The 25,142-nt window shown below is 39.7% G+C and overlaps 1 protein-coding gene across 2 annotated transcripts in view; it reads right to left on the bottom strand.

Annotated features, from left to right (window-relative positions):
- The window catches only part of LSM14A (LSM14A mRNA processing body assembly factor), a 69,872-nt gene that overhangs the window by 2,598 nt on the left and 42,132 nt on the right, over nt 1–25,142 (bottom strand). Inside the window, exons 4-9 of one of the 2 annotated variants that reach the window (XM_084905150.1) lie at nt 22,386–22,508; nt 15,995–16,171; nt 15,648–15,713; nt 8,090–8,272; nt 7,811–7,985; nt 5,868–6,099 (exon numbers count right to left, since the gene is read on the bottom strand). In XM_084905150.1, coding sequence (XP_084761276.1) covers nt 5,868–6,099; nt 7,811–7,985; nt 8,090–8,272; nt 15,648–15,713; nt 15,995–16,171; nt 22,386–22,508 — 956 coding nt within the window. The remainder of the gene's footprint in view (nt 1–5,867; nt 6,100–7,810; nt 7,986–8,089; nt 8,273–15,647; nt 15,714–15,994; nt 16,172–22,385; nt 22,509–25,142) is intronic. The other variant, XM_084905151.1, reaches the window with a different exon arrangement.

Genomic DNA, 25,142 nt, shown 5'->3' with positions numbered 1-25,142 from the left:
CTGGCTGTCCTCTTATTATCCCTGGCCTGACCTCCCTACCCCCCAACTAAAAAAAAAAGAAAAAAAGAAAGAAAGTGCCATAGGACCAAACGCAACATAAGTTTATGCTTCTAACATTATCCTTAAGGAAAATTGGGCTAGATGTCAAAGAGAGGGAGTTTTGGCTTTATACAGTAGTTTGTACCTAAATCTAGAGAGTTAATCTCTCTGGGTCCTTGGTTTCCTAATCCTATGATTGGGGTGGGTTTGGAGAAAGGTTCTAGTCTCTCACATGAGGGTATTTTTTCATTGATTTTTCAGAGAATGGAGGGAGGGAGGGAGAGAAAAGTAAGGGAGAAAAGGAGAATTGCGGGGGGCAGGGAGAGAAAGAGACAGATACATAGATTGGTTGCCTCCCACATACACCATGACCAAGGCTGGGGATCGAGCCTGCAATCCAGGTATGTGCTCTTGACTGAAATTTGAACCTGTGACTCCCCCAGTAACCACTGAGCCCCACTGGCCAGGGCAGTATATGGCTATTTTTAAAGAGTCCTAAAAATTGACAATCCTCTCAAACACATTTTCATTAGGCAATCAGATTTGTTTATGCTCAACCTAAAAATGTAATGATTCATGCCAACAGAGCACAATGACCAAAACCAACCATTACATGAAAGCTACTCTAAATATTGACATCCACTTTGAAAAATGAGTTTAATTCCTGCAGGTAAATCTCTTATATGTAATAGTGATCACTCACTATTTCTACCTTTAAAGGAGCCAAATGATATAATCTAGAAGGCATAGGCTGCTGAGAAGACCTCTGATGGCAGGCAGAAGGGTCATTCAACTTGTAATGAACAATCAAGGGCTAGCCACACTGATGGGCCTTTGTTGCCACTGAAGGCTAAAGTAAGTACTTCTAATGAACATATGCTAAGCACTTCAAGCCCATTATGGCTCCATGCTGAGCAAGTATTTTTGTGGAATACATATTCACTAATGTCAAGAGGCTCCCACATAGCTGGTGATACAAAACAAAATGCGTGAAATAGAGAACATGAATGTATTTAACATGTACATAGGTGAAAGCAGATACTATGGAGGTGAGAAAAGGAAGAAATCAGTGGAGGAAGATAATGTTTATAAGGATAGAGGAAACCTTGGGTAAGACTGTGAAGTGTAAGTAAAAGGGAGGCCTTGACTTTTAGCTGTGCCTGACTTCCCTCTGGACTATAAACACCAAGGAGGCAGGACTGAGTCTATTTTGTTTACTACCAATGTCCAGTACAGTGCTTGGCATATAAAATAATTAAATATATTTATTTGGTCAATGAATGAATGAGGCCAGAGTCTGAATAAAAAAACAATGTGACTATGAGTCAACTTGCTTAAATCAGATAAGTTAAAGGGTAATAAGAAATGGGGCTGGGCATGTCAAGTGGGACCCTCACAATAAGAAGAGGCAGCCGAAACCGGTTTGGCTCAGTGGATAGAGCGTTGGCATGCGGACTGGAAGCTCCCAGGTTCGATTCCGGTCAGGGGCATGTGCCTTGGTTGCGGGCACATCCCCAGTGGGGGGTGTGCAAGAGGCAGCTGATCGATGGTTCTCTCTCATCGATGTTTCTAACTCTCTATCCCTCTCTCTTGCTCTCTGTGAAAAATCAATAAAATTTATTGGGGGGGGGGGGGGAGAAAAAAAAAAGAAAAAGAAAAAGGAGGCGGCAGTGCAATGTCACATTAGAACTTTTTAACCACCACAGCAATGCCTCAGGGTCCAGTGAATCTGTCACTTCTTGAAACACTCAAGCAGATTGTGTCAGAAATACACTAGTGCAGACAAAGATTCATGTAGACAACATCTACAATGTATTCTAATACTGCAATATACAGGGTGGGGCAAAAGCAGGTTTACAGTTGTTCATATGAAAAATAATACAATTAATAATAATAAAGAACAAAGCCTAGGTTTTGCATACGTATTTACAACTGTAAACCTACTCCTGCTCCACTCTGTCTGTGAAATGTTTTTTTTTTTTAAAATATATTTTATTGATTTTGTACAGAGAGCAAGGGAGAGAGATAGAGAGTTAGAAACATCGATGAGAGAGAGTCATCGATCAGCTGCCTCTTGCACACCCCCTACTGGGGATATGCCCGCAACCAAGGCACATGCCCTTGACCGGAATTGAACCCGGGACCTTTAAGTCCCCAAGCTGACGCTCTATCCATTGAGCCAAACCGGTCTCGGCTGTGAAATGGTTTTAACCAAAGGATCAAAATGACTGAATAGTGAGACAGTTTCAAGAAAATATTTGCATTAGTAAGTGCATGTATCATGCACACAGTGATTATTCAGTTTAGATAAAGTGAAATAACAGTCCAGTCTTACACAGACAACATGACAGATATTTTTCCAAATATCTAAAAAATTATGTAGAGTATATATATTCTGTGTATTTACAAAGGACAGAGTTAAACTAATTGTTCGAAGATATAGGAAAAAGATTTTCACTCAAACTATATGTATATCTGTGAAATCCAGTAATTAGATATCCCTAGAGTGGGATAATGGTCTCAGGAAAAGTAAGGGCCCAGCTACAGATGAGGTTTGGCTAGGTCCGACCTCTCAGACGCTTTCCAACCGAGACTTTAATGATCTGTAAAAGGTGTATCTGAGATAAGACTGTGCAACTCTCTTTTCACAAATGTCAAAATTGAGTGACTGAAAGGTTTAACGACTTGAGATCATACTAGCAATAAAATCCTCACTGGGACCACATTCTAATTTAAATGCACCTTTCCTCAAACCAAGCTGACTCAATATAGTCTTCAGCAAGGAACTGTCCTAAGTTTTTCAACAGGTAGCTGATATGCTTAAAGTAAGGTAAAGAAAGACTGAAGGTCTGAAGACCAATCAGTAGGCTATTGTGTTAGTTGGCCGGGACATGTCAAAGGAATGAATGTGGTGATGTGAAAATGGGCCATGATCATGAATACCTCCACACTCCTGGGGACAAAAGAATGTCAGCCTTGGTGAGTTAATGCTCAGTGGTTAGAGCGTTGGCTTAAGGTAGTGTTTCCCAAATTTTTGACATATGTGTAACCCTTCTATAATTTTCGTAATGCTGAGTATCCCTCGTACTCATGAGAACGTAGAATTAGGCGCAGCTAAGCACGGTGCAGTGCATATCCCCACCAAACTCTTCCCATACCCCTGGGGGTACGCGTACCACACTTTGGGAAACACTGGCTTAAGGAATGAAGGGTCTCGGGTTCGATACTGGTCAAGGGCACACACCTTGGTTGCAGGCTTGAACCACGACCCCGGCACCTGTGAGAGGCCAATGTATATCTGTGAAATTAAAATAATTAGATGTATGGGAACCACGACCCTGGCACCATGTGAGAGACCAATGTGGTGTCTCTCGCACATCGATGTTTCTCTCTGTCTCTCCCTATCCCATCCACTCTCTCTAAAGATCAATGAAAAAAAAAAAAAAAAAATCCTCAGGTGAGGATTAATGAAAAAGAAAAAAAGGAAGAAAAAGAATGGTATATTATTAGCCAATCAAACACTAGAAAGAGGCAAAGCTGATATAATGGGAAGGCAAGAAGATGATGAGGTCATTCTGAGGAAGGTTAAATTTAAGTTGATCACAGGCACAAAGCAGGTGAAGATAGAGTAATGCAGATGGAAGCATATGAGGTCCAAACTGAAAAACTGATTAGAAGCTTTGCACCGACAAGCTGGAAAAGGAAAGGGGGAAAGGGAAAGTCAGAGAAGGAAGAGGAAAGGGGGGTAGAGTGGAAGAAAGAGAGAAAGTACGCACTTGGGGCATGCTTTAGCATATGTAAGATGCAAACGGGAGCATGAATGCTTTCAAGCAGCAAACTGAATGTTCCAGGCAGAAGGAATGGATAAAAAGGTCCTGAGATAGGATTAAGCTTGTCCCTAAACAAGATTAAGAAGGCCCATGTATCTGTGGCAGGGTGAATGAAGAGAAAGGAAGTCCCACTGGTAAAAAGAACTAGAGATATTTCTAGACTTTTAACCTGGAGAAGATCCTGAAGCATCTTATAGGCTGTGTTGAGAAACATGTGTTGTTTTATTAAAAAAAAAACTTGTGTATAAAAAACAAGAAAAAAAGACACTGCCCAGCCAATGTGGCTCAGAGGGTGATAATCAGCCTATGAATCACGAGGTCAGTTTGATGAGCTGTCATGGCACAAGCCTAGGTTTCAGGCTTGATCCCTCCGAGGGGGATGTGCAGGAGGCAGCTGCTGAATGATTCTCCTCATCACTGATGTTTCTCTCTCTCTCTCCTTCTCCTTTCCTCTCTGAAATCAATAAAAATGTTTAAAAAAAAGAAAAAAACACTTGGGTGTCAAATATTGCAGAGGAATAAGAGCAAATATTTGTGAAAAGGCTACTGAATTATGTAAGCAAAACGTCACAGGCAAGAGCAGTAGGTTCCTAAGATATAGTTTTTTAGCTGGAATGGCAATTTTGTGTCAGAAGTGCTGCAGCTCCATTAGGCCACCATGGCTGAATAGACACCTTTCTGTTTATATACTTCCTCTCCACTATGCCTAAAAATCAATAAACTAGGATAGTGACAGACTCCTTCAGGTAAATAATACATATAAACATACTATAAGAACTATACAATTTTCTAGCAGCAGTTCCCAAATGTCAATATCATGAGATTTTCAAGACCATGGCAAAATAAGAAAACCAAGGAAAATGTGGTTGAGTTTTTCACAAAACTAAATTAAGAGCTCTGACTCAGGAAAAAATTTACTAGGTTCAAGACCCAGCAACATCACTTACTAGCTGACTTCGGATAAAATATTTAATATCTTTATTCCTATTTCCTCATTTGTAAAATGGGGATTAAAAAGAGAACCTACACCAGAGTTGCTGGGAGGTTTAAGTGAGTTGATATATATATGCAAAATACTATATAAATATTAGCTGCTATTAAACATATAGGTTTGTCTTCCATTGTAAAGTATGTCCTTCCTAAATTCTTTTAGTGTTAAAGCATACTTTGTTATTTAAAAAAAAAAAAAGGCCGAAACCGGTTTGGCTCAGTGGTAGAGCGTCGGTCTGCGGACTGAAAGGTCCCAGGTTCGATTCCGGTAAAGGGCATGTACATTGGTTGCGGGAGTGTGCAAGAGGAAGCTGGTCGATTCATTGATGTTTCTAGCTCTTTATCTCTCTCCCTTCCTCTCTGTAAAAAATCAATAAAATATATTAAAAAAAAAAAAAAAAAAGATGGTATGCAATAATACTTTTGTGGCTAATGCCTTAAGTGATCCAACAAAATATAATCTTAAAAGAAGAAATAAAAAAAGAAACAGGCCGTAACCGGTTTGGCTCAATGGGTAGAGCGTCACCCTGCAGACTGAGGGATCTCAGGTTCGATCCGGTCAAGGGCATGTACTTTGGTTGCAGGCACATCCCCAGTAGGTGTGCAAGAGGCAGCTGATCGATGTTTCTCTCTCATCGATGTTGCTAGCTCTCTATCCCTCTCTCTCTTCATCTCTGTAAAAAAATCAATAAAATTAAAAAAAAAAAAAAAAAAAAGAAAGAAAAAGAAAAAGAAACAATGCTAAGTCAGTCTCTAATAGTTTTTTTTGGGAAATTTTACCAATCTGCAAAGTCGAAAACCATAGTTCTATAATAAAAAGACAAAAAAGACTTATTAGCTAAATTACTACTCCTTAAAATTATATAAATATCCTAATCAGGTAAAAATGAAAGTTATACCAATGCCCTAAAAATATTTATCCAAAATAGATAGAAGAAAAAAATTCTGAGTTTCATTAAAATGCATGCTGTTTGGCATGTAGTTTTATGAAAAACATATAATACTTACCCTATATTCAAAATCTGCAAATTCCCTGCCCCCACGACCTCCTCTGAATCCACCACGAAATCCTCGAGGGGTGGTGAAGGTACCACCTCTACCACCACCACGTCCTCGGCCACCACGGAAACCAAGACCTCCTCTGCCTCTGTACCCGCCACGGCCACGGTTTGGACGAAGTGGGATTCCAAAGGTTTCAGCATTTAATCTTCTTTCTTCAGCCCAGGTTGGTCTCCGTTCTCTATTTTAAGCACAAATAATTTTTACTGTATATCAGGTTTTAAAGAACATTTTTCAAGCAAAACTATGTAACACTAATTCCTAAATTAAGGTGAAGCAATTCTTAAAGATCAAGTAAAAATAAGCATCGCCCTAACTGTTTTGGCTCAGTGGATAGAGCATTGGCCTTCAGACTAAAGAGTCCCAGGTTCAATTCTGGTCAAGGGCATATATTTTGGTTGAGGGCACATTCCCAGTAGGGGGTGTGCAGGAGGCAGCTAATTGATGTTTTTCTCTCATCCATGTTTCTAACTCTCTCCCTCTCCCTCTCTTAAAAAATCAATAAAATATATATTTTTAAAAAAGCATCTTATATCTAGGGGTGTCGAACTCAATCAGAGAAGGGGCCAAAATCTAAAATCCAGCCTAAATCGCGGGCTGAATGGTTTACTGAACAGTCATAAACTGACAATGGCATAAACTGACAGCGGAGTGCAGTGATGACAGCGCGGTGCGGGCCACATTGCAAGGCCTGGTGGGCTGGATTTGGCCCGCGGGCCTTGTGTTTGACACATGTGAAAGCCATCACGAACTGTTCATGTTCCTTTAATATTCTGTTAAATTTCATGTAAAAATATAATTGGTATTAGATTCTTGCAAATACAGTCGATAAAATAAACAAGATAACAGCACCAATATAATGGGAATTTAGATATAATGTGATTGGCAATTAACTCCACTCTCTGCTCAGCCTGCGGAAGAGAAAGTAAAGCCAGAAAAGAAAACACTGTTTAGGAAGTTGGGAGCAGGAGGGTAGGTCCCAGAGTTCCCAGTATGATCCCAGCCCAATCCCTGGATCTGATGCCTGAGGCAAGTGTATGAATTGCTGCTGTTTTGGGTTCTATTCTAGAGCCCCCAGGGCTCAGAATCATCCCCATTCATGTTTAAACAATGACCACCAGGTGGCACTAAACCACAGCGTGGGGGACAATTTGGACTGATCAGCAGAATTCCTGGAACTCTTTTAGTTTTATGTTAGGTCCTGACAATTAACCTGACAAATTTCTGGATCTCCATTTACTTAAATGTTGCAGAGTTTTACTATATCAGCAAATCACAAAGTAACATTAGTACTTTTGGTCCTGGTTTATTTGAACTACACTGCAAAGGGTAAAGTACTGTAAAAGGTATTAACTTATACGGAAGCTTCTGTTTACTAATTTTAATTTTTGTTCAATTATTTTCTTTTAGCAAAATAAAACATCAAAAAATTGCTGTCATTAGATATTTTTGTTTTATTTTTTATACTCCTCACTTGAATATATTTTTCCCCCATAGCTTTTCAGAGAGAATGGAAAGGAGAGGGGGAAGGGGGAAAGGAGGAGAGGGAGGGACACACACACACACACACACACACACACACACACACACACACACACACTTACTGGCTGCCTCCTACACAACAAACCTCAACCCAGGTAGGAGCCCTTGATCTTGACAGGGAATCTAACCCTCAACCCTTCCATGTGTGGGCCAATGCTCTAGCTATGGAACTCACCAGCCAGGGCAGATATTTTTTAAGTATTCATTACTAATAAACTTTGTGAAATGGGGGGCAATGGTATATGTACATAGATAAAAATTTAATTAAAAAAATTTAAAAAATCATAAAAAAAGAAATCATTTCACACACCAACCTCCTAAAAGCTTAAGAACAGCTTAAAAGACAGTACCTATTATCATCACAAGAAATATTATCAAAGAAGGATTTAGTTTTGTCATAATAGCAATTAGGTCCAAGTGGATCTTCTTCATCTGCATTTCCTTCACTGTTTTGAGTATCAACTCCTGAGTCTCCTTTATCTTCACCATTTACAGGCTTCTCCTGTTTCTCAAGTTTATCTTCCACTGAAAAACAAGCACATACCATAAAAGTCAAGACTTGTGTACTAAACATCAATGTTTTACAAGTCAAATAAGAGTATTTTCTGAGTAGAAAAATAAAAATTCACCTTTCAATTTAAGTTTATTGTGAAACTCTCTGTCAATTTCCTCCTTGTTAAATTGTGCATTTGCACTTTCAAAGTCAAAGTCTTTCTCAAATTTCATAGGACCATCTCGCCGAATACCAAATCTTCCCCTGCCACCTCGATGACACCCACGCCCTCTCCTTGGAGCTGAAGGAGCACCTGGAACTAAAGAAATAAGGAAAGAAGTAAGTTGGTTTAAGACAGAAGTCATCATTATGGTTTTTATATCGAATGGTCAACAACGGAAATGCTGCCCTAACCAGTTTGGCTCAGTGGATAGAGCATTGGCCTGGGGACTGAAAGGTCTCAGGTTCAATTCTGGTCAACCATGTATCTTTGTTGTGGACACATCCCCAGTGGAGAGTGTGCAGGAGGGAGCTGTTCGATGTTTCTCTCTCACTGATGTTTCTAAATCTCTATTCCTCTCTGTAAAAATTAATAAAATAAAAAAATATATAAAACAACAAAACAACAGAAATGCTTACAAGTCTCTATACATTATATTTATATTTTTATATAAAAAAGAAATGAAGTGCCACTAACATTTAATATATACAAACAGCACACATGAATTTATATTTATGAGGTCCACACTAATATATATAGCCGAGAGAGTGCACAACCAAACAATTTGGGAGATGTTGGTACTAAATTACTGTAACTCTCTGAGGGCAGGGACTACTATGTTTTGCTTACTTATATTCCTTACTAGAGGCCCGGTGCACGAAATTCATGCACTTGGTGTGTGTGTATGGGGGTGAAGGGTCCGTCCCTCAACCTGGCCTGCGTCCTCTCGCATTCTGGGAGCCCTTGGGGGATGTCCAACTGATGACCTAAGCCATCAGTTGACATCCTTAGCATTGCCACGGAGGTGGGAGAGGCTCCCGTCACTGCTGCTGCGCTCACCAGTGCTTCTGGCTGAGCAGTGCTTTCCCTGTGGGAGCACTCTGACCACCAGAGGGAAGGTCCTGCATTGAGCATCTGCTCCCTGGTGGTCAGTGTGCATCATAGCAACTGGTTGTTCTGACATCAGGCTGAGGGACCCACCAATGCACAATTTGGGCCATGGAGGGATGTGGGAGGTTGGCCAGCCTGGAGAGGGACCACAGGAGGGCTCCAGGGTGTGTCTGGCCCATTTTGCTCAGTTCCAATATCTGCCCGCCCCCCCACATGGTTAGTGCAGGTCACAGCAAGCAGCTGAGTAGCCTTAGCATATCATTAGCATATTATACTTTGATTGGTTGAACAAATGACTGGATGACCAAGACCCTTAGCATATTAGGCTTTTATTATATAGAATACCCACAGAGTATCAAATACACTGTGGGGTCCCAAAATTTAGGAAGCCTTTTATGGAAAGGATCAGAGGGACCAAGATTTAGAGTAAGAAAAAGAAATGAACATGGATCAGAACAAACTGCAAGGTGGAGGTGTCATCGTCACATTATAAATAACACAAAAGATAAGAAGCACTAGGTATCAACCATTCCAAACAATTTCTATTCCATCTTTATTGTTTATGCTGTAAGTGGCTCCATATTATTCAAGTCTTCCTATACTTAGTCTTTATAACAGGATTTATCCTATATAATAAAATTCTAATATGCTAAGTGTGTGGTTAGCTGTTCAACCAATCAAAGTGTAATATGCTAATGATATGCTAAGGACACTCAACTGCTCGCTATGACATGCACTGACCACCAGGGGCCAGACGCTCCATATAGTAGGTTAGCTTGCTGCTGGGGCCTGGCCAATCAGGACTGAATGAAATGGGCCAGACGCACCCTAGAGCCCTCCCAGGGTCCCTCTCCAGCACTAATCATGTAATGGTGGGGTCCCTTGGCCTGATTTGTGCCCTCTTGCAGTCTGGGACCCCTTAGGGAATGTTGGAAAGCCCGTTTTGGTACAATCCCGCAGGTAAGGCTGAGGGACCCCACTGGTGCATGAATTTGTGCACTGGGCCTGGCTGGGTGGCTCAACTGGTGGAATGTTGTCCCCTGCACCAAAAAGTTGTGAGTTTGACCCCAGGTTGGGCGTGTAAGGGAGGCAGCAGATTGATGTTTCTCTCTCACAATGATATCTGACTCTCAAATCAATAAAAATAACCTTGGGTTATAAAGTATAAAATTTAAAGAAAAAGATCTAAAGAATATCCACTGCTCTGTTAATGAGTCTCAGGTGATGAATTTTGAAGAATGAAAGATACTTAAAAAAAAAAAAATATATATATATATATTTTTTTTTTTTTTTAAAAAAGTATCTTTTTTTTACAGAGGGTAAGAGAGAGGGACAGAGAGCCAGAATACCAATGAGAGAGAAACATCAATCAGCTGCCTCTTGCATGCCTCCTACTGGGGATGTGCCTGCAACCAAGGTACATGCCCCTGACCAGAATCAAAGCTGGGACCCTATAGTCCACAGGCCAACGTTCTATCCACTCAGCCAAACCAGTTAGAGTGAAAGATACTGTTTTTAAAACCAAGATGGTGGCATAGGTAAATACCTGAACTTTCTGCCTCACACAACCACTTCAAAATTACAACAAAAAGACAAAACGGACATCATTCAGAACCACAGGAAGACTGGCTGGGTAGAAATTCTACAACTACCGTGTTTCCCCGAAAATAAGACATCCTCCGAAAATAAGACCTAGCACATGGAAAGATAAGACATTCCCTGAAAATAAGACCTAACGCAACCTTGGGAGAAAAAATTAATATAAGACACTGTCTTATTTTTGGGGAAACAGGGTAGAAGGAAAGAGAAAAGCACATTGAGACTCGAAGGAGCTGTGGAAGTAAAGTGCAAAGGTACGGAGAAGGGTGTGCGGAGAGGGCTAACAACTGAGTACATGGCTGTCTTTTTCAATCAAGAGAAAGACACAAGCTCCCGACTGCTCTGAACTCCAGTTCTAGGCAAGACTCTGGGGACCCAGACTCATATGGGGGAAAACTGGACTGTCTGGCAGTGGGTGGAATTTGAGGGCAGCTTTCTCTCAGAGGTTCTTGAAAGGATTACCAAGGGACACTGAGACCAAGGGGCCTCAAAAGGAAGCCATTGCTGTTTGCTCTGCACTGAGACTCCACCCCATCCAAGCTGTGCACAGAGGCTTTTGCATATGAATGGCCCGGTCCTTGGAAATCTAAACTTAATAAACTGCAGCTGAGTCAGAGATACCCAGAACATCCAAATGAAAGCCCAAGGCCCTACAGCAGCTTGCATTGCTTCACAGTTGGCCCTAATCTGGGCACCTCCAAAACCCAAACAAAGAAGAGGAATCTGCAGATCTCTTCAAAGCTCCTACTAGGTGGCCTCAGGCAGAGGCTAAACTAGCACCTCCTTGGAGATCCAAGAGCCAGTGTATCCAGAAATCAGAGTGGGACCATCTACATTACAACTCCTCAGATCCATAAGGAACACACTCAGGGGGCAGACTCAGTGAGCACCAAAGCCCCACTGAAGCAAGTCTTGCCCTTAAGGGTATCTCCAATACAGAAGTTCTTCGAGCATAGACACAGCTGACCCTCACAACCAAATGGCCTGGAGGTCAATCCCTCCCAGTGATCCCAACAACAATCAAGGCTTAACTATAACAAGATTGTATACACAGCCCACAGAGGGGTGCACCAAGAGTGTCTACCTCAGGTAACTGGGGAGGCTGAGCCACTGGGCCCTATAGGACACCTAGCACAAAAAGCTACTCTACCAACTCAGGTAAGCAGCTAAAATGTGGAGAGAAAAAAACAGGTCACAAATGAAAGAAATGGAGGAAGCAAACGACTGGATATAGAGTTCAAAACCACAGTTATAAGGTTTTTCAAGAATTTTCTAGAAAAACCAATAAATTTAACGAGACCCTTGAGGATATGAAAAAGGACCAACTAGAAATTAAGCATACACTGACTGAAATAAAAAATAATATACAGAGATCCAACAGCAGACTAGAGGATTGCAAGAATCAAGTCAAAGATTTGAAATACAAAGAAGCAAAAAACACTCTATCAGAAAAGCAAAAAGAAAAGAGAATCCAAAAATATGAAGATTGTGTAAGGAGTCTCTGGGACAACTTCAAGCGTATCAACATCCGAATTAAGGGTGTGCCAGAAGGAGAGAGAAAGCAAGACACTGAAAACCTATTTGAAGAAATAATGAGTGAAAACGTCCCCCACCTGGTGAAAGAAATAGACTTACAAGCCCAGGAAGCCAAGAGAACCTCAAACAAAAGGAATCCAAAGAGGACCACACCAAGACACATCATAATTAAAATGCCAAGGACAAAAGACAAAGAGAATATTAAAAGCAGCAAGAGAAAAACAGTTAATTACCTACAAGGGAGCACCTATATGATTATCAGCTGATTTTTCAACAGAAACTATACAGGACAGACGGGAGTGGCAAGAAATATTCAAAGTGATGTATAGCAAGAACCTACAACCAAGATTTCTCTACCCAGCAAAGTTATCATTTAGAATTGAAGGTCAGATAAAGAGCTTCACAGACAAGAAAAAGCTAAAGGACTTCATCACAACCAAACCAGTATTATATGACATGCTGAAAGGTATTCTTTAAGAAAAGGGAGAAGAAAAAGGTAAAGATAAAAATTATGAACAACAAATACATATCTATCAACAGTGAATCTAAAAATGAAGTGAATTAAAAATCTGATGAACAAAATAATCTGGTGAATATAATAGAATCAGGGACATAGAAAGGGAGTGGACTTACAATCTTTGGGGGGAAAAGGGTGTTGGGGGTGCGAGAAGAGACTGGATAAAAAATCATACATCTATGGATGAGGACAGTTGGGGGGGTGAGTAAGGGCATGGAGGGGGTGGGAACCTGGTGGAGGGGAGCTATGGAAAAAAGAGGAACAACTGTAATAATTTGAACAATAAAGATTAAAAAAACAAAAAACAAAAAAAGATATTTATTTATGCCAAAACCAGTTTGGCTCAGTGGATAGAGTGTTGGCCTGTTCGATTCCAGTCAAGGGCATGTACCTTGGTTGTGGGCACATCCCCATTAGGGGGCGTGCAAGAGGCAGCTGATCGATAACTCTCATTGATGTTTCTAACTCTTTACTGTGTATCTCTCTCCCTTCTTCTCTGTAAAAAATCAATAATAATAAAAAAGATATTTATTTATTATTTTATATAATTTTTAAGTGATGCAGTATAGCAATTATTTTGAGAAAGGGTTCTGTCTTTTTCCAAATTAAAAAAGTGGATTATAGCCATGGCCAGCAAGCTCAGTGGTTACAGCATCAGCATGTGCACTAAAAGGTCTGAGGTTTGATTTCCGGTCAAGAGCACATACCTGGGGTTTTGGGTTCACTCTCTGCCTCCCCCTACCCATTAGGGTGCATGCAGAAAGCAATGGGTTGATGCATCTCTCACATTGATATCTCCTCCCCACTACCCTCTCCCCTTTCCTCTCTCTTAAAAGCAATAGAAAAAAAACCATCACAAACAAAAAGGTAATATAGTAAATCAAAACAGAAACTTTGTTACCATGACACGTAGAACATTAAAAAAACAGATAAAAATGTACAGGACAAATGAGGTGGTTATACATTTCAAATATATCTAACCCTTTGCACTACGAACCATTCTGGACATTGGCTACCAGCTACTCGACGCTACTTTGCGGCGGAGTGCGTTGAAATAACTCAATTCCCCGTAATCACTAATAAACTGCAATGTCCCCTGAGAGGGGACATCCGAGTGCAAAGGGCTAGATTTTAAAAACTAAGTTAAAGACCACTTTCCATTCTTATCTGAGCAAGGTAATTACACATTGCCTTAATTTTTTAATTTGGAAGACTTTTAAATTATAATTTGTTTTCTGCTAATAGAATGGGTAAATTTGGGATTAATAATATAGATTATAAAACACAAAGTATACAATCTTATTAAATCAATAATTATGAAAGGAAGTTAAAGTTATTTTTTTAAAGAAATATATTTTTTATTGATTTCGGTGAGGAAGGGAGAGGGAGAGAGAGAGAGAACCATCAATGATGAGAGAGAATCACTGATTGGGAACTGTGACTTCCTGATTCACAGGTAGAAGTTCAACTAAGTACTGATAACATAGGCCAGGCGGAAGTTAAAGTTCTTGAACAATTACTTCAAAAGAAGGTTCAGGGCACAAATAATTTAAATGAGAAAATGTCAAACTTTTTTTTTTTAATTTTCACCCAAGGATATTTTTTCCACTGATTTCTAGAGAATGGATGGGAAATTAGGAGGGGTTAGGGGTGGGAAGGAAGGAAGGGAGGAGGAGAGGAGAGAGGGGGAGATGAGAAAAAGAAAGAGAGAGAGAGAGAGGGGGGGGGGGAGGGAGGCACTTTGAGATAAGAGAGACATGTCAATTGGTTGCCTCCTGCACAGGTCCCTGGGACTGGGGAACCTGCAACTGAGGTACATGCCTTGACCAAGGTATATGCTCTTAACTGGGAATTGAATCAGAGACCCTTTTAGGCCCGACACTCTAACCATTAAGCAAACCAGCCAGTGTAAAAATGTCAAACTTTTAAGGTACAGATAATTCTATTCTTAAAAACAAAATATTTTTTTCATAATGCTTATATGAAACGGACACAAACACATATATCTACATAATAAAAGCCTAAGCAACCATTAGAGTGGAATGACCAGTTGCTATGACGCACACTGACCACCAGGGGCCAGATGCTCAATGCAGGAGCTGTGCCAGCCCCCCCCCCCCCCCCCCCCCCCCCCCCGTGGTCAGTGCGCTCCCAAAGGGGAAGCGCCGTTCAGACAAAAGCCAGGCTCATGGCTGGGAAGAACAGCAGCAGTGGCGGGAACCTCTCCTGCCTCCGCAGCAATGCTAAGGAGCAGAGAGCTAAGTGGTAAGGAGTAGCAAGCAGGAATGAGGGGTCTCAGATTGTGAGAGGGTGGAGGCACTCCTTCCAGTGCACAAATTTCATGCACCAGGTGTCTGTCTCTCTCCCCCTCCCTCCCTCCCTCCCTCTCTCTCTTTATAAAAGCCTAACGGACTGGCTGACCAGCTGAAAGCTGGGTTGTGGGCTCAATCCCCAGTGTGGGGTGCAGGAAGGCAGCTGATCAATGATTCTCTCTCATCTCCCTCTCCTTTCTTCTTTGAAATCAATAAAAATATTTAAAGAAAAAACAACCTGCTACCACAATGAAACTCCCATGCTACAGCTAGCTACCAACCCTTGCCATTCTTTTTTAAAATTTTTTATCTTCACCCAAGGATATTTGTTTATTTTTATTGATTTTTGGAGAGAGAGAGTGAGAGAGAGAAAATGATGATCAGTTGTGTCCTGTACTCACCCCTACTGGGGATCAAACCCACAACTAGGTATGGGCCGTAACTGGAAATCAAACCTGCAACCTTTTTGGTGCAAGGGATGATGGTCCAACCAACTGAGCAACCTAGCTGAGGCTACAATTATTTTTTAAATTTTTTTATAGCAGTTATTCACCACACATTTCAAATATTCTCTCTATTGAGAAGCATAGAATATGACTTTTAAATCCAAGTTACTTACCCATTTGTCTCTTGCTATCATTTCTGAGTTGCTCATTTTCTGGTCTTGAAATTTTGTGTATATCAGCTATAAGGCATACAGAATAACAAATTAACTCAAGACACAAAAATCAAAATTTAATGTTAGAAATGAGGAAAACAAAACAAAACAAAACAAAAAAACCCTCCAAATCTATACCCCCCCATCACTATTTTGAGCTAAAATTGAAAGAATGAACATTCTACCAAGTTCAGTTTAAACCTTCTAGGATCCATCATTCATATAAAGTTTATCTTTTTAATGAAAATAAGGTGAATGGAAAATGTTGATGAGTCAATTAAGGAATTAGTAAACAGCTAAAGTTCTACCTCGCCTGTGCTCTTGATTCTCTATTGCTTTTTGGCTGGTAGATGGTAAAGGCCTGGTTGATACAGGGCTCCTTCTCCCAACAGGTGCCGGAGCAGGTAAGTGGGCCGAGGCGGTCTGTACTGCTTGTTCCATGGTAGGGCTTTTTCTCAAAGGATCTAACTGAGGGCTTGAACGACCTAAAACGTAACCAAAAGATAAGAAACTACCCTATCCTTTGGGGATTTCAAAATAACCTAGACTCTAAAAAAAATGTCGTTTTATTTCTACCAATTCAAATCCTTAGCACAAACTTGAATTCTTCTACTGACTAGACCAGAGTTTAAAACTGATAATCTTTAGTGGGCTGGTCATTAGATTAGTTAAAATAACAACAACAACAACATACTCTGAAATTTTATCTGTATTTCTACCTACTGAAATAAGGTTTAAGTAAGTTTTTCAAAAATTTCTGCCTGATACAAAATTCCCCAAGAATGTTATCAAAGATCATGCTGTTGGTCAGATGCAGGTTTATACCAATAACCATAACCACAAGATTCTATTGATACTTAAGCCATTATTTCCAGAAGCTCTAATATTTTCAATACTTTCTGAAGATGTGTAAAGTGATACCTTTATATCTACAGATATTATCTCCAATAAATTAGTATTATAAATAAAGAACTAGAAAGATGGGTTAAGTTCTTCAATACCTTAGGGGCTTGGGTAAATTAAACATAAATACTTAAAAGGAAAGCAACAGTCCTTGGCTTAATGGATAGATAGAGCATCAGCCTGCATACCGATGTGTCCTGGGTTTGATTCTGGTCAAGGGCACGTACCTTGGTTGCACGTACCTGGTCAGGGAACACGCAGGAGGCAACCAATCAATGTATTTCTCTCACATCAATGCTTCTCTGTCTTTCCCTCTCTCTTCCACTCTCTCTAAAAGGTCAATGGAAAAATATCCTCGGGTAAGGATTAACAACAACAAAAAGGCCACTAACAAATAAACCCTTAAGGTAATTCTGTAGTAGTGATAATAATTTCTTTCTATTTAAAACATCTTGTCAAATTTTTACTTAATAGAGGTTAGAGCTTCATAAAATGGTTACAATATGAACAGAATAATGCAACATTTGGTGCTCCCACCATATTTTTTGTCCCTATTGTTTGTGATAAATCTCTGTTCAAGGTACTCTCATATCTCATGATACTGCACCAAAATGTTTTGTTTAAAAAAAAAATTGTGCTCATTTTATAAAAATAAAAAATTATATATGCTGCAAATGTCAACAACTGGTGAACTAGTGAGTGCTAACAAAGCATTGGCTGTTGTTTATTGGATGCTCTAGGGATCATTTATTAGTAACTAGAGGGCCAATTAATGAAATTCAAGCATGAGTAGGATCCTTAGGCCTGACCGGCAATCAGAGTTGATCTGTGGGGTGACTGGAGGGATGATGGGGGTGGGGTCCTGCTGGCACCTGCCTTGGCTGGCCTGGGGCCTAAGGGCAGCTCCTGTGCTGAGCGTCTGCCCCCTGGTGGTCAGTGCACATCATAGTAACTGGTTGTTCCACCGGTTGTTCTGCCATTCAATTTGCACATTAGGCTTTTATTATATAAGACAGTCCCCAAGATTATGGTTATCTAAAGCATGCAATTGCAAATGTGCATTTCCTGCCATTAATGCCAAAGTTTACTCTGCCATCAACGGAAACACTGTATATACTGGGAAATCATGGAGGTTTATAAAAGTTTTGGCCTATCAGAAGACATTTCATAATCACTTATGATATTCTAAAGGGATTTAATTTATAAAATAAGTATTAAGTTTTTTGAAAATCCTATTGCTTAGTTAATGTTACAGTTCTATATTCTTCTAAGTTTATAAAATTTACTTTATCAGATTTTTCTTTGAGAAAAGACCCTATGACAAGTATTAAAGAAACACAAGTAATATGGCAATCACAGCAACATCTCATTTGTTGTATAATTAAAATCTACTAGCCACAATGGCAATTTTGTTATAAATAGGGAAATACAGGCGATACTAGAAATATTATTAGGAATATATACAATAGCCATTTCAGCTTAAATAAAAACACACCCCTTGAGCTATCTTCACATACTGATATCACAGTTAAAATTCTAGATGTTCTAATTTTGTAAAATTTAGAAATTATAGTTGGCAAAAAATGTATTTTCCCAGGCCATATCAGCCTTGTTATTGTTTTGTTAATCTTCACTAGAGGATTAACAAAAGCAATTAACATTGCTTTTCAGAGAGAGTGGAAGGGAAGGAGAGAGAGAGGGGGGGGGGGGGGGGGGGAGAAAGAGAGACTGGTTGCCTCCTGCACTCACCCTAACCAGGAGATGGGGAGTAAAGCCAATAACCAGGAGGCATATGCCCTTGACTTGGAATTGAACCTGTGACTGAGCCACACCAGCCAGGACTGCCATTCTTTATATAAATATACATCTTTCTTATAATAAACTAGAGGACCAGTGCACATGCACTGGTGGGGTCCCTCAGCCTGCTGGTTTCGGCCCAATCCCCGTGGGGATGTAGCAGTGTGTGAAGCAGCAGGTGGCCGGGGAGGAGCCCAAGCCCAGGCCAGGTGCCGTGCCGGTCCTGCTCATCCCAGCTTGGTAGTGCTTGCTGTGGAGGCAGGAAAGGTTCGTGCCGCCACAGCTGTGCTTGCCAGCTGTGAGCCCAGCATCTGGCGCCCATCAGTCAGCTGAGTGGTGCTCCCGCTGTGGGAGCATACTGACCACCAGGAGGAACCTCCTACATTGAGTGTCTGCCCCCTGGTAGTCAGTGCGTGTCATAATGACCAGATGACTAGTTGTTCGTTTGCTTAGGCTTTTATATATAAAGATATGTACTTTAAAAATTTTAGATTTAGAATTTAATTTAATCCTAAGAGAGAAGGAATCTAGTTATTTCCTTCAAATGATCAGGCAGTTGTCTGTCCCAATATCATTTATTGAACAGCTGCCCTTTCTCTAACTTAATAATACCTCTATAATATACTAACTAGTAGTCCAGTGCATAAAATTTGTTCAAGGGAGGGGGGGTGCCTCAGCCCAGCCTGCACTCTCTCCAATCAGGGACCCCTTGAGGGACATCCCTCTTATAATCTGGGACTGCTGGTTCCCAACCACTAATTTGCCTGCCTGCCTGATTGCCCCTAACTGCTCTCCCCTCCTGGCCTGATTACCCCTAACTGCCTCTACCTGCCTGATGGCCCCTAACTGCCTCCCCTGCCAGCCTGATCTTGCCCTCCACTGCTTTGTGTGGAAGGAAGTCAAATGACCGGAAGATGGCTAGTTGACCTGGCCTAATTAGCATGTTACCCTTTTATTAGTATAGACAAGATTACAAAGGATAGGATTGCTTAAATGGGGTTAAAGGTTTTTTTCAGCAGGAGAAGCTCTTGGCCGACAAAAATATATAATCCCTATATCTGGACTGATAGCCAGCCATATACACTATACAGCCAAACCAGTCATTAAAAAAAATTTAACTGCTTTCTTACACCAAACAGCTGTTGCCCTTAAAACCCCTCCTCAGCCACCACCTTAGATTCTGCCTTTGCAGTTCACTCAGATTTGGTTCCGACTGATCAGTTTCTATGCCAGTCAGCGTTTCCAGGTCTATCTCCAGGACTGATCAGAAGCCTCCGAGGCTGCTGGCGAGGCCTGGAGAGAGAGAGAGAGAGAGAGGCAAGAGCTGATCCACAGCTGCCATGGAGGCTGTGGATCAGACCCTGCTTCTCTCTCTCGTGATCTGCAGCCCCCTCAGCAGTTAGTGCTGGGTTGTTGCAGCAACCCAGCACTGACTTCTGGTGTTTGGTCGTCCGTTTGATCATTCTGCATGTTACGGACCCTGGCTCTTTATATATATAGATAACTTAGTTATACTTGGATTTGTTCCCGATTTTTATTCCATTCATCTATTAACTTATTCCTGCACTGTTTTATTTTATGAATACATTATTGAATAGAAAAGCCCTATTTCATTGTTTTTTTTAGATACGTCTAACTATACTTCCACGCTTATTTTTAAGATAGTATGTGTATCTGTTTTATTAAGTTCTCATAACATTCCACTTAGATTTATTGAAATTAAATAAACTTAATTAATATGACAAGTAAAGCCTTCCCAATACTTTATCTCTGTATTTAGGAATAAAATAATTCTTTAATTATATTATCTTATTAGATCCCTCTGTTATATTTTGTTTTCAACATAGAAATTGGTCTTATTTCTTGTTATGTATTTTTTACATAATTTCTCATTATTGTGAACATCATCTTTTATCCCCACTACATAATTAGTGTGTTAAATTTTAGAACAATGATTGATGTTTATACATTATATTTTCCTTCTAATTTAAGTCTTTTATCAGTTCTAGGTTATTTAATGAATTCTTAATTCCGAGTAGTAATTCATAGCACTGACAAATAATGCTAATTTTAATAACTATGCCTCATTTCTTTTTTACGTGTTTCAGATTTAGCTAAAAATTCCAGAACAATGCTGAATAGCAATGATGACAGGCATCCTTATTTATGATTAATAAGAATTCTTCTGGTGCTTCCATATTAAGGTTAATGTTGGATATTCATTAAGAAAGCTAACATTTACTGATCACATTCTGATTGGTCAGTTTCTATGCCAGTCAGCATCAAAAGCCCGCCTCTTAGGGAGCCATCGGCTCCTCGCAGTTCACCCAGAGCATACTGACTACCAGATTTGGTTCTGATTGGTCAGCTAGTCAGGGTTTCCAGGCCTATCTCTGGGCCTGATCAGAATCCCCCAAAGCTGCCCAGAGAGAGAGAGGCAAGGTCTGATCAAGAGCTGCCACAGAAAGGCCATTGCTTCAGTTTTATGATCTAAGACTGGAAAAAGTCTAAATAGTGGAAGTCATTCAACAATATACTGATTGCAACAGCAATTAGGAGAAAAAATTTCAAAGAACCAAATAAAAATTATACAGGTCATTGCAAATTGCAAAAGTTCTTACATTCAGAGAAAGATAAAACCAGTACAGAAGTTTAGGTACTATGATGCTGATGGCACTGTATACATTAAAAAAAATTTAATCCTCATAATAATTCTGTTAGTTACCAGTAAAGTACCATTTTATAGTTTAAGGAACTAATGCTTAAAAAGATTAATAACTAAAATAACAAATACACATACATACAAATACACACTTAAATTAGCCTACAAAAAAGTCTGGAAGCATGTACAACAAAACATAAATATTTGTTATTTCTGGGTAGAGATTGTGGGTATTTAAATTTTCTCCTTATGCTTACTGTATTTCTAATTAATCTATAACAAATCTTTAGAATGTTTAAAAAGTATTTTAAATCAATATGAGTAATAGTAACTACAACTATTTCAAAATATCTGCAGTAAGAAAGATAATTAGCCTGATTTTATTCTCAATATATTTTTAAAATATTGTCCTGTGATTATGGCATCTTTCTGAAATGACTTCACATTATTTAAAAGTAAACATCTATATAAAGCAACGAGCCAGTAACATTCACTTTGGCAACAAGTAAAAATAGATATCTTGGGACCACTGGAGGGAAAAATATAATTAAAAAAAAAAAAAGAACAGGATAGTTTAAGAAGCTTATTAAATGCTGACTCTAGAAGGATTCTGATGTGGTTCTCAGGATCTACATTTTTAAGCACTCAAGATGATTGGTTGTGGGTGGCCTAACACTGAGAACCATTGCTCTATATGAGCAGTTTTCATTCCAAGGTGCACATAAATTACCAAAATTCTATGGCAAACCAAAAGTAAATGTATGTTTTGCTGATCTGAGAAAAAAACAAAACACAAAAAAACAAACACCCAGGTACTGTATAATTTTCATTCATTCATACCAGATGGCTATTGTTGTTGGCTGTTGTCATTTTTTTTTTCATTTGACAATTAAAGGGAAAATACGCCTGTGCCCCTGACAAAATAGTCAGGTAATAATAAATAATGATTTCAAAATTCTTGCAGTACACCCACTGAACGTTGCTCTAGATCCTGTGAGGATGCTAAGAAAGATGCAAGAGCATAATAAATAGTTTGTTTTCTTCAGTTGTTATTTTAAAGTAATCAAGGAGAGTTCATTTTCAGTGGTGACTCTAGGATTAATTTGATATATTTAAGTATAATCATACAATTTATATTATATTTGCTTTGCAAAAATTGTCAAACTTACAGAAAGGTCACTGCTTTAGTTTTATGATCTAAGACTGGAAAAAGTCTAAATATACTTATTGCAACAGCAATTAGGAGAAAAACAAATTGCAAAAGTTCTTACATTCAGAGAAAGATAAAACCAGTATAGAAGTTTAGAATGAAAATATATGAAAGAAAGACAGCTTACCTTGAGATAACTGTGTTTTCACAGATCTTGTATCCTGTGTAAAGGCAGAACCAACTGCACTACTTTGGGACAGGGTACCGCTGTTTGATGTTTCTGTTCCAAAGGATGTCAAGGAGCTTCCAGCTTAAAGAGATTATTATAATGACAAAAAATCTTTTTTAAAAATTTAAACCTTTAAGTTATATAAAGTAATGTACCATTTTAGTGATAATTTTCATCTCAATCTTGTATCACTTATATATATTAATAATGCTGGAAATTAATGAAAGTGTACAAAATTAGTTTGAGAAACCTTTAACAATACTATACAGGAAAAAAGCATGCCATTTATATAATCCAGCATACTATAATAGATGCAAAATATTTTCTAAGGTGCAATTCTGTCATAAGCACTCCTGTATTACTTACACATTATTGATAATGCTGGAATTTAATGAAAGTGTAATAAAAATTACTAGTTTGAGAAATCTTTGACAATACTATACAGGAAAAAAGCATGCTATATATATAATCCAGTATCCTAGATTAACTGTCATAAGCAGTTATGTGGATGGTATAGCAGGGACCCACATGAGATAAAGCAGAAACGGTACATTCTACACCAACATTAAGGTTCCATTATTTTAATTCCAAGTATCTGCACAAATAGCCAAATCAGCAGATAGGTCTATGATATGCTTTCCCAGCATCTCCAAGGCAACAATAGATATCAGTCCATTTTAATGTTTCTACTCAGATGGCACTGTGGGGGGCTGCAATCTGCCCAAAGCAACCACAAGAGCTTTGGTAATACTATATAATAAAGAGGGAATATGCAAATTGACTGCCATGCCATCACAGAGCCGGCGGCACCCACAGTGGAGGCCGAGTTCCTGAAACAAGCCTTAAGGAGCAATCAGCAGGGAGCTGAGGCTGTGTGGTGCTGGGCTGGGGCAGGGGACCTGAGGCTGCGGCCCCGGGCTTGACAAGGGGGAAGGACTGGCTGGGTCTCATGTGATTTTGAGGCGCCCCGGGTGGGCCTCTGACAGGACAAAGATTTTTATATACAGTTTACTAATTTTCTTTCATCTCTGATACCTCTATTTCAGGGAAATGGCAAATAGCAATATTAAAATATTTCCTCTAATTAATCTCCCTTTAATGTGCATGAATTTCATGCACCAGGCCATTAGTGCAAGTAATAAATCCCTAGAAATTTTTTGCTATACTAGTTTATGTCAATTTTCTTTCTTCCATAAGTTTCTACAGTACTCATTGGATCATTCAACTTTTCTTTCTAAAATATATTTTTGATTTTTTTTTAGAGGGAGGGAGACATTGATGTGAGAGTGAAACATCAATCAGCTGCCTCCTACACGTCTCCCACTGGGGATCGAGCCCCAAATCTAGGCATATGCCCTGACCAGGAATAGAACTGGCAACTTTTCAGTGCACAGGATGACATACAACCAACTGAGCCACACAGGTCAGGGCAATCATTAAATTTTCATTTTCTGTGCTCTATTCTTACTATTTAATCTATGCAGGTTTTCTCTAGGAAGCATGTACAACAAAATATAAATATTTTTATAGTCCTTCTCCCATCCCTAAATCCTATTTAAAGAGAGTAATCAATATTTTATAATATAAATATAATCTTACTACAATGCTGATGGGTTTCCACTGCTCTAAAGATAAAAGTTCAAACTACCTACACACCTCCGTTTATATGGCCTTCTCCTCATCTGTCTACCTCTTCTCTCATCACTTTCCTTTTCACCGGTCTACTGAACAGTAGTGTATCCATCCCTCTTTTGTTGTTGTTAATCCTCACATGAGGATATTTTTTCTATTGATTTTTAGAGAGTTGAAGGGAGGGGGAGAGACAGAAACATCCATGTGAGAAAGATTGGTTGCCTCCCGCATGTGGCCGCAGGCATTTCTAGTACAGATAGGTTGGAAAACTATGGCCTGTGAACCAAATTCAGGTTTGATATCCAGGGAGGACACATACAAGAAACCAGCAACGAATGCATAAACAAGCAGAACAAATTGATGTCTTTTTCTCAAATTAATTAAAAAAAATTCCTCTTTCCACTGTACTTCACTGGCATCTTTTACTTTTTAATATTATTATTATTTTTAATATATTTTATTGATTTTTTACAGAGAGGAAGAGAGAGGGATAGAGAATTATAAACATCGATGAGAGAGAATCATCGATCAGCTGCCTCTTGCACCCCCCCCCCCCCCCCCCCCACTGGGGATGTGCACGCAACCAAGGTACATGCCCTTGACCAGAATCGAACCCGGGACCTTTCAGTCCACAGGCCGATGCTCCATCCACTGGGCCAAACGGGTTTTGGCATACTTTTTGTTTTTGTTTTTGTATAATCAGTGCTTTATAAAGGATTCCTAAGTTTAAATCCTTAAAGACAATCTAAAGTGACGGGAGGATCTCAGTGTAGTTGTTCTTCCTTCCCATCCCACCTGGGCAGCCTCCCCTTTCTTCACTCTCCTGATCTCCAAACCAGACCCGTGGGCGCGGCTCTGGCTCTGCCAGGGCAGGAGGGAGCAAGGAATGAGGAGCAGAAGGACAGAAGACCCCATCACCCACCCTGTGCCTGCTGCTGCTTTTCTTGCTCACGTGAGTGCAAGTGGGAGAGAGAAAAAACCCGGGTTGGTCCTTTCCTGTGATTCCTGTGAGCTGTTCTCGTTCACACCAGCCCATTCCCTACACATCACACCTGTCACGACCACGATGTTGGCTTTTTGAGA

This window comes from Pipistrellus hanaki (genome assembly GCF_964339955.1).
Source record: "Pipistrellus hanaki genome assembly, chromosome: 15".
NCBI classification, from domain to species: domain Eukaryota; kingdom Metazoa; phylum Chordata; class Mammalia; order Chiroptera; family Vespertilionidae; genus Pipistrellus; species Pipistrellus hanaki.
Note: the sequence above shows the minus strand (reverse complement) of the source record. Positions and strands in the feature narration are given on the sequence as shown.